Raw genomic sequence first — 10318 nt, forward strand, 5'->3', positions numbered from 1 at the left:
AGGCACTTAAGAGTTCTAGGACAACTTATATATTTAGAGCTTGTGATCAAGTAACAAATACATTAATCAACCCTTAGAATAGCATGATATTTACTGTAGTTACAAAACTCTGCATAGTTCTGCTTTAGATAAACTATTTGCTTGTTTCGGATTGAACCAAAAGCAACCAAACCAATATTGATTAAGCCTTTGCAATTGTGAGGTTCAAATAGAAAAGAAGGGTAAATCATCCTTAGGCCAAGTTGGGCCACAGTCTCTTTATAGCTAGGGATAAATCTTTTTCTTCACTCAGTAAGTTTGGAGGATGTGCATGCCATTTCGGTTACCAACTTACCTAGGTTTCTTTTCCAGAGAGGGACCCTCTGGCAGGAAGTAGAAGCTCTGAGAGATAAAGGCTGCTTCATGCCCGAGGAGCGTATCCTGGTCATTTTTCATGGCATCTGCCGAGGACTGCAGGCCATCCATAACAAGGGACATGCACACAGGTAAGAAGCTGGCCTTAGAAAGCAGGGTGTATGAATACAGAACTGAAGTCATGACAGACTGTCAGTCTTTATAATAGGGTTGCTGGCAAAGAGGAGTTTGCAGAGGTAAAGAAAAACCTAAGGCACAGAACATCAGTGTGACAGTATGTTCAGTACAGGAAAGACTTTGATTGGGATATTATTTTTATTCTTTATTTTATTTAGTTTGTCAAACATGTGCAAGATAACAGGTATAAGTACAAACACGGATATGAACAAGGTACATGAGTACGAATAAATGGGGACAGTAGGACAGGGATGGAAGGCATGCTGGTGCACAGACCCTGTATGGACCTCTTAGGAATGGGGTGAGGTCCACAGTAGACAGTTTAAGGTTGAAGCTGTGGAGGTTTGAGTATAAAACAACGGAATTTGGTAGAGCATTCCAGGGGTTGACCACTTTCTGAAAACTAGTTTGGAGCGGTTTACCTTGAGTTTGTATTTATTGTTTGCCTGAGAATTATTGAGGTTGAAGCTGAAGTAGTCATTGACAGGTAGGATGTTGTAGCAGACAATTTTATGTAGTATGCTTAGGTCAGACCGCAGGCGGCATAGTTCCAGGTAGTCCAAGCCCAGAGTTTTGAGCCTGGTGGCATAAGCGATCCTATTGTGAGCAGAGAAGTGGAGTACTCTTCTTGTGAAATACTTCTGGACCTGCTCAATTGTATTAATGTCTGACATACAGTGTGGATTATAGGCAGATGAGCTGTATTCGAGAATTGGTCTGGCATAGGTTTTGTATGCCCTAGTTAGCAGTACAATGTTATCAGAGAAGAAGCTTTACAAAATTAACAACTCTTAATGCCTTTTTGGCAATGCTGTTACAGTGAGCTCTGGGGCTTAGATCGTTTGAGATGAGTACTCCTAGGTCCTTGAGAGAGTGAGGGTTGTCTACGAGGTCATATCCTCCCATTTTGTATTTGGTGTTCTGATTTTTGTTGCTAATGTGTAGACGACAGAGCATTTGTTAGATGAGATTTGGAGTTGCCAGTTGTGTGGCCATTCTGACACATAGTCAAGGTCACTTTACAAGCTTCAAACTTCCTTTAAAGCGGATTTGAAGACTCATGCCTTGGACTGTTGCCAAATGCAGATGTAGGGATCCATTTATATTCTGCTTGCCCCTTTTCAGAGATTTAAAACCAACAAATGTGCTGCTGGACAATGAAGATCAGCCACTGCTAATGGACCTAGGCTCCATGAATCAGGCTCGCATTGAGGTGCGGAGCTCACAGGAAGCTATGACTATTCAGGTATGAGGTTGATCTGTTCGAAGGGAAATGGGGAAGTACCCTTAACGATGAAGGAAAACCATCCAATGAAATAAAACTATTCAGACTAATAAAAGTCAGGGACTTTCACTGATATCCCAGCACCCTTTATTTAATGGCAGAGGAAGGATATTATTAGAAAGTAGTAATATCGTCTGTGCATGCAGAATGATGGCACAACGTCTTTTGTGTCCCAATGTGTTATCTCCTCTTAAAAGAAATGTTTGGGTAGCTTGATGACAAAGTCTAGTTTACATGCAAAAGATTTGAGAAAGTTAGCAGTGGCATTTACAATGACTGTTCCTGTCAATGAGCAGGTGCGCCCAAAGTCCAAACTCAAATGTATGTCATGCATGTTGCATACTCAGAAGAAGGGTAAGATCTCCACTTGTCTAGTTGTGCCTGCTGTCTGGAAGATCATGACCATTGCTGAGGATGCCCCTGAAAGTGAGGGTAGATGTCAGTTTCTTGCAGATCTTGAATCAGAACTGTTCTGTCTGGCTCTGCATTATTTCTGGCTCACTTTACCGTTAAGATATGGATCAGTTTATTTGGGTTTTCAGGAAGAATCTTTTCCTTCCCTACCCAGGGCTGCTGACCAACTTGTTCTCTACCTGCATGGCCTTTATCCCAAGACCTTAGAGTGTCAGAGTTCCAAATAGCATCCAAAAGTAAATCAGAGCCCGAGAGAAAAGACTCCTCAAAGTTCCAATTTATTAAGAGAGCCATGTTGGCACATCTGGGAAAACCTGAATCTGAAAGCTTCCAGATTTTCCCACCCAGTTAAAAGTTCAAGATCCTGCCCCCACACCCACAAATCCCTCACATGGTCCAATTTTCCACTGCCATGCTGGCAGTTCCATCCATCCAGTTCTGGCCAAGTGCAGAGACAAAGGATAACCTTGGATTTCTAGAAAGAATGTTATTATGGCTACATATCACCCAACTCCGTATAATCCCCCCTCCCATTTTCCCACAATAGAAAATGAATAGTAGAAAGTGTGGCTATACTTCAATATAGGCAAACACTGCTCTATAGTCATCATTTCAACAGCAGGCAAGCAGAAGCAATAGAAACAATTACTGTAGTGAGATCTGTTCAGGAGGAGATATTTGTAGATTATGGGATTTGCAAATCATAACTTCGGTCTCGAGTATTTTGAAAAAGGCTCCATGTATTGGATTGATAGAAGGGAAATGGGGGAGTACCTCTAATGATTAAAGAAAACCATCCAATGGAATAACACTATTCAGACTATAAAAGTCAGAAACATTCATTGATATCCCAGCGCCCTGGGGTATCAAAGGTGGTCCAAGGTGAGATTTATTTTCTTTTTTTCCCCTGAACAGTGACTTTGCTAGATCTCTCTTGGCTTTTCCTATTTCCTATTTTTAAAAAAAATCTCTCTTGAACTTAGTTTCTAGTGACTGTAGGTATGCATCCACCTAGTTCTCATGTGCTCTGTTTGGGGAATCCAAGCATGGGTTAACTTTGTCCATTAGCCTTGAGACTGAGTTATGCAAATTGCCGCCCACGCCTCCTCTGACTGAACTGGTTCAGTTTTTTAACTCAGTCCAGCCTAAAGAGACGCAAAATTATTCTCTCTGGATTACTAGACAAATTCATCATCATTATTATTATTCAGCTTGGATTCTCTTCACCAGCTTGAGCTCCTTTCGCGGAGCGGTAAATTGGATTTTAGCGTTCCCGGAGGCTTCAGGGCCAGGGAACCTATTTATTGGAGGCGAGGGCGTGTCATTGTTCGTTGTGGGAAGGTCGGCTTGCTGCCTTCGTTTTGTCTTGTCGAGGGAGGCTGGGGATTGGTTTGCCACCCAACCCGCTCTAGCCACTGTCCGTCGCCCCCCTCCTTCTCCCCGAGGTTGCCTGGCAACGCCATATGGCTGGGCTCCCTGTATTACCTCGACCTCGAGAGCCTCTGGAAGCTGCGGCTGCGGTTGCTGGCAAGATACGAGGCAGGCTTTCTCCATTCTGGCGGCAGTCTTTGTACCTCGCCGATTTGAATCGCCCGCCCCCGCTGTTGGTTGCTGGGGCCATTTTGGAGTCCTTTTTGCGCCGACAAACAGTCTGGCTGGGCGCGGCTTCATTTTCTCGCCCGCAGTGACGTAAAATCACCAGATTCATTGCTCCATGGAGGTTGGTTCACCACCATTCTACTGGAGCATGAGTTTGATCTCTCACGGCCTTCTGCTTCGATTGTGATCGGCATTTGGTGTTTCGGTGAACATGAGCTTGAGCCCTTTCAACCTAGCTTACATAACGGATTGTTCTATTACCAGGGGCAGCGCTGGGGCTTCCACCTCTCCTCAGTTGTCCTCTGATGCCACTGGGGACTCATCTAGAGTGGGTAGGACCACCACCAGGGCCGCCAGCCACAGATCCCGCCCCACCTCCTGCCAGGGCCGCTAAGCGCACCAGTAAGACCAAGAACGGGTCTAGGGATCCCTCAGCCCCCAGGCCACCTCCCATCCTGCTGCCTGAAGGGCCTTCTACCTCCGGCCTAACTGGAATTCAAGGTTGGTCCCCAGACCTCCCTCTCCCTCAGGATCTCACAACTGCAGGATCTGACTCAGGCCTTCAGGGCTGGTCTGATCCTTCTGAGCCCAGACCTGGCTACCTCCTGTTCAGGGGCCTCAGCCACCTTTACTCCCATGGCTGCTAGCAGCAGACCGGAGGATACTTCAGAATTTGACCTCTCCCCTGGGCTCAGGGACATGATTGCCACTGCCATATCTAGGGGAGTGGATGCAGAATTACAGCGTAGGAGTCAACGCTCTAGGAATTTAATTTCTGCCAGAGATTTAGACACCTCTCAGGCTGATCCCCCTTCTCCCTTGCCTTCCATCTGCAGCGAGGGGTCTGTTTTAGGGGTGGAAGGTAAGATTTTGGATTTAGAATTATCAGATGATGAAAGTCTGATTCAGGATAAGGTTCCTTTTTTGGGCCTCTTCAGACCAATCCTATTTAAATCTCTACTTTATAAAGCCAAGGCCACCTCCAATTTGGGGGGAGCAACCACCTAGGCCAGTACCGAGGTGGGCCTTGATCCCACAGAGCGCTTATTCGCTGAACAAGTACAAGAACAAGAGGCTATTCCAACACCCAAATTGTTTCTGGACGTAATCCAAAAACAATGGTCCCAGCCCACTGTAGTCTCGCCCCCTAGGAATGGTGATAGAAAGCTTTATTCTTTCATTCCGGAATTGGACACCATTTTGCAGTTTCCCACTGCTGACCCGCCAATAGCGGCCTTGGCTTCCCTGGCCCTCATTCCATCTGAGATCTGAGACTGCAAGGCAGAGCTCGTTATTCGCAAAACGCACCAGGCGGCTGCCTGGGCATTGTGTGCCGCTACGGCAGTCTCGTTCTTCAATAGAACTTCCTTAGTTTGGTTAAGACAACTACAGATGTTAGGTCCAGAGGACTTGCGCCTTCATCAGGATGTGGTCAAACTGGTGGTGGCCTTAGAATTCTCTTCGGATGCCACGCTCAATGCGCCCAAGTTCGCGTCCTGAGCTGTGGCATCCAACATAGTTTCTCGTCGCCTGTTATGGCTACGCCATTGGCAGGCGGATGTACGATCCAAATGGTGCCTTGCCTCCACCCCCTTCAAGGGCGGTTCCCTATTAGGAGCAGTGCTGGATCCTATACTGATTGAAACAAGGGACAAGCGAAAGGTACTTCCTTCGACTGCTAGGCGCACGGATCAGAGGCAACAACCGTATCCTCAAAGGCAGCCCTTTTGTATTGGGGAGTCGGGGTACTCCTCCCTCCCCTACACCCCTCTATCTAATAGATCCTTTTCTCAGTCCCAGGACAGGTTTCAGGACAGAGCCAATACTAGGGACAGAGGTAGAAACCAGCACCAAAAGCAGGCCCAGGCCTGGCAGCCCTTTCGTGGCGCCAACAACCGGTCTTTTCGTAGGTACCGATGACTCGCTAGAGGGTGGCCCTATTGGCGGACGCTTAACCACCTTCGTCCACCAATGGGAAACCACAACCTCAGATGCCTGGGCTCTTCAGACTGTGAGGCTGGGCCTCACTCTGGAGTTCCTGGCCATACCCCCGAGATGTTTCATCAAATGCCCGGTGCCCAGGTGCCAGGTAAAGCAGCGCCTGATGGACACGGAAATCCAGCATCTCATTTCCATCAAAGCAATAGAACAGGTGCCAAGGGGGCAGGAGGGTCTAGGTTTCTATTCCATACTCTTCCTAGTTCCCAAGACCTCGGGAGGATGGCGGGCCATCCTAGACTTGAAAAGGCTCAATATCTACCTAAAGTACCAAAAATTCAAAATGCAATCACTCAAGAGTATTCTGGCGAGCATTCGCCAAGGCAATCTCCTCACCTCCATCGACATCGAGGCATACTTACACGTGCCAATACACCTGGCCCATTGAAGGTTTCTGCGCTTCCACTTCGCGGGGTGTCATTTCCAGTACCGCGCCTTATCAGTGGCCCCGCGGACCTTCACCAAACTGCTAGCAGTGATCGCAACCTCACTGAGGTCAGTTCCCGTAAGAGTCAATTGTTATCTAGACGACATCTTAGTCTTATCATCTTCCCGGGCCCAGGCTTGTCGCGACCTACAGCTGACTATCGACACCCTGCAGGATCACGGATTTGTACTGAACTTTCCAAAGAGCCACCTGCACCCGACCACGTCTCTTCTGCATCTCGGGATGGTCAGCAATTTGGAGACTTGTGTGGTGTCTCCCTCTCAAGAGAGACAGCAGAGCCTGCAGTCCCTGGTGAGTCAAGTGCTCAATCAGAGGTCTTGTCTCAACTTCTAGGGAAGATGATATCTTGCATAGATGTTGTTCCTTGGGCAAGGTTCCACACACGACCACTGCAGTGGTATCTCCTCCCATTCCAAAGGGCTCACACCAGTCACTCTCAGGCCAGAGTTCACTTACCAACCAAGGTGTCCTTGTCGCTCTGTTTGTGGATGTTGTCCTGCATCCTCAAAGGATGCCTCTTCAAGGAACCAGGGCGGATTGTAGTTACAATGGATGCGAGCCAATTCGGGTTGTTGGACTGTCCAGGAGCTGAGCAACAGCATCAATTGGCTGCAGCTACGGGCTATCCGCCTAGCTCTCCGAGAGTTTCGAGACCTGGTTATATCCAATCATGTGTTGATACTCACTGACAACGTGGCCTCCAAGACGCATGTCAACCGCCAAGGGGGCACGAGGTCCAAATCCCTGATGATGGAAGCAGAACTTCGGCACCACTGGGCGGAAAACCATCTGTTGTCAGTCTGAGCAGAACACATATCCGGCACTGCGAATGTCCAAGCAGACTGGTTGAGCAGGGCCATGGTGGATCAGGTGGAGTGGCGCTTGCACCCAGCCCTGTTCTGAGAACTGTCCCGCCGCTTTGGTCACCCGCAGGTGGCCTTGTTCGTTCAACCCAAAAACACACACCTGCCGCAGTTTTACACCAGGTTCCAGGTACCAGGGGCAGAAGGCACCGATGCCCCCCACAGCCCTTGGCCGGAGGGTCTCCTTTATGCTTTTCTGCCTCTGCCAATTGTACCACTGGTCATCCAGAAGATTCTGGCGGAACAGGTGGAGGTGCTGCTGGTTGCACCGATGTGGCCACGGCGCCCCTGGTATGCAGACCTCACCCATCTGTCCATCTCACGTCCATGGAGAATTTCGGACAACCTGATATCCCTCTCACAAGGAGCCCTTGTCCACCCGAATCCACATCTGTTACAATTAGCCGTGTGGTACGTGAGCAGACGATCCTGAGTCAGCAGCATTTCTCTGATAAGGTCCTGAGGCATCCTTTGGACAGCGCGTGCTGCAAAGGGTAGCTTATTCGGCTATGGCACCAGACCAGCCTCACTCCCGCTCCTGAAGTCTATTGCTTTGCCATCTCCCATGCTTGGATTTCCCAAGCAGTGCACAGGAGAACGACAATTGACTTACCTGAACAGTCCTTCTATGTACGCTGCGAGGGGAATCCAAACCCGCCCTCAGCTTCGGATGTTATGGGCCTGGACTTCAGTTTTTCCTATGACATTCTGACTTACCTTGACTTCTAGACTTATTTTCCTTCTCTCAAGCTGGCTGATCCTTCGTGCAAAACTGAACCAGTCCAGTCAGAGGAGGCGTGGCCAGCAATTTGCATAACTCAGTCTCAAGGCTAATGGACAAAGTTAACCCATGCCTGGATTCCCCTCGCAGCGCACATAGAAGGACCGTTCAGGTAAGTCAACAGTCGTTTTCTTTTGTCAAATACATGGGAGTAGTTTACCAGAGACTTCTGCTGGAATGCCCCCCCCCCCACAATCCCCACTTTAGTCTAAAGCCCTGAAATTTCCTACTTGTTTCCCACCGACTACTAAGCAAATACTGCTATGTATTATATTTAATACTAGTTGATAACCCGACATTGCCCAGGTATTTATTTATAGGGAGGAAATGTCCTGATCAAACGTAATTTCTAATGTTGGATTTTCCCCCTTACCAACTCCACTGCGCTGTACAGTAGAAGCCATTTAACGGCAGTACAGTGGAAAACATTTTAAGGCACAACAGGCTATATCTTAACAACGCACAACCGGAAGGGTGTTAGGGGTGTCTTACCCCCACAGTATTTTTTATCCAGAGAGCAAGTCATTTGTGTACCAGATTTGATTGAAATTGCTCGAGGCATTCCAGAGTTATGCTGGAAAACACACACATACACACACACACACAGAGCCATTTATATACTTATATATAGATTAATGCCCTTAAAGTATTTTTTCCTGTTAACTATTCCCCGATTCTGTAGGAGAAATCTGCTAGCAGAGAAGAGTTGAGATATTTCTCCTCTTCCCAGACTTTGTCTTAGATTTATCTTCCTTCCCCTCTTGATTCCACAGGACTGGGCTGCCCAACGCTGCACCATCTCGTATCGAGCCCCAGAACTGTTCAATGTTGAGCGTGAATGTGTTATTGATGAACGTACTGACATCTGGGTAAGGATCATCACTTCTCCTTAGAAAATGTAAATAATACTTAATATTACTGCAAATACATTCAAGTATACCTTGTACAGAGGAGGAAAACCTTGTTTCATTGTTCCATGATCAGCTTTTTGCTCCATAGGCTCACTTTACCTCTGCTTAGTCCTTAGGCTGTGTTCTCTATTGCATGATGTTTGGTGAAGGACCTTATGACATGATTTTCCAAAAGGGGGACAGTGTGGCTTTAGCTGTTCAGAACCGCCTTACAGTGCCCAAGAACACCAGGTAAGCATTTGCTACCTAGAAGGTGGGAAGGGGGGGGGGGGTTGTGGCGGCTCTCAATCCAAGGACAGATTGAACTAAATTGGTTCTAAATTTCAGGTACTCCCCAGCCTTGGAACACCTCCTCTCTTCTACAATGATAGTCAATCCTCAGGAGCGCCCTTTTGTTGCTGACATAATCTGTCAGCTTGAAGCAATACAGCCGCCTCTCACTGGACATGATGCCACACGCATCTGAGACCACAGGACGTGCAGCTAAAAACAGAAGCAACTGGAGGCATTTTGGCCCAGGTGGGACCTCAAGAGATGAAGTCCAGAGCAAACACCTGAGAAGACGTCATGCTGAAGGCCAGTCTTGTACTTGGAGGAACTGTCTTACAATGGGACTGCATTAAGGACGATGCTCGTCTTTGGGACTCACCCCCTGACTCTTTCCTGTATCTTACCAGGCTTTGATGGCTCCAATTCTCAGCCCTTATCAAATGCCTCCACAAAGCATGAAATTGCTCCAAGGGATCAAAATTCCCTTTCTTTGTGAAAAAAATGCTCCTAAATTTGTGCCTGAATGTACTAAGTATGGATTGATACTGAGATTGTTTTGATAAAGGCATGCCTTCAGGGCCTAAATGTTAAATAAAATGCAGCCACCATCTTGGACTTTTTTAAACCACCAGGATGATAAAAATGTGATCCAGCAATAGCGTTGTTTATTTATCATATAGCGTAAATACTGCTCAATTGCACATTTCCCCCTCATGTTTCTTACGTATTTAATCACATCTTCGTGGTTATTCCAGATTTTTCATTTTTGCAAGCCTTAAATAACTGCTTGACATTTAGATACAAAAATCTCTTTTTTTGGTATTATTTATGTTAATTGTTAATTGTTTTGAGGGACCAGATTCACATAGGATAGGAACTTTTATTTTAACTCTCTGAAAAGTTGATTGTTTCCACGGTGATAGATATGTACAGGAGTTCCAAGATGGAAATGTCCGTTTTAAGTGTTTTGAGTTTGGAACAAAATACCCAAATTGAGCATTTTGTCTCATCAGGTTTCCTTTTGAGCTAAAACAAAATGGAGCAGTTTCAAGCATTTTACAATTATTGTGAATATGTCACTAGGAGGCAGTGTAATAACCAGTTCATCCATGTTGGGACCCATCAGACTGTCAGATCTTTTTCTAGGGTTCAGACACTACCAGATGAATCTATAGATTATATACAATGCATTACCTTTAGAAGTTATCCAAGTCCTTG

At 46.7% G+C, this 10318-nt stretch overlaps 1 protein-coding gene across 4 annotated transcripts in view; it reads left to right on the top strand.

Annotated features, from left to right (window-relative positions):
• STK16 (serine/threonine kinase 16) overlaps positions 1-9756 on the top strand; it is a 15435-nt gene extending 5679 nt beyond the window's left edge. For 3 of the 4 annotated variants that reach the window (XM_032217816.1, XM_032217834.1, XM_032217826.1), the window contains exons 4-8: positions 352-485; positions 1657-1777; positions 8693-8788; positions 8940-9061; positions 9158-9756. In XM_032217816.1, the coding sequence (XP_032073707.1) occupies positions 352-485; positions 1657-1777; positions 8693-8788; positions 8940-9061; positions 9158-9296 (612 nt within the window). In that variant the 3' untranslated portion in view covers positions 9297-9756. Of the gene's footprint in view, positions 1-351; positions 486-1656; positions 1778-6389; positions 8254-8692; positions 8789-8939; positions 9062-9157 lie in introns of those variants that run through there. The other variant, XM_032217843.1, reaches the window with a different exon arrangement.
• The last annotated feature ends 562 nt before the right edge of the window (positions 9757-10318 follow it).

This window comes from Thamnophis elegans, chromosome 1 (assembly GCF_009769535.1).
Source record: "Thamnophis elegans isolate rThaEle1 chromosome 1, rThaEle1.pri, whole genome shotgun sequence".
Classification (NCBI taxonomy): domain Eukaryota; kingdom Metazoa; phylum Chordata; class Lepidosauria; order Squamata; family Colubridae; genus Thamnophis; species Thamnophis elegans.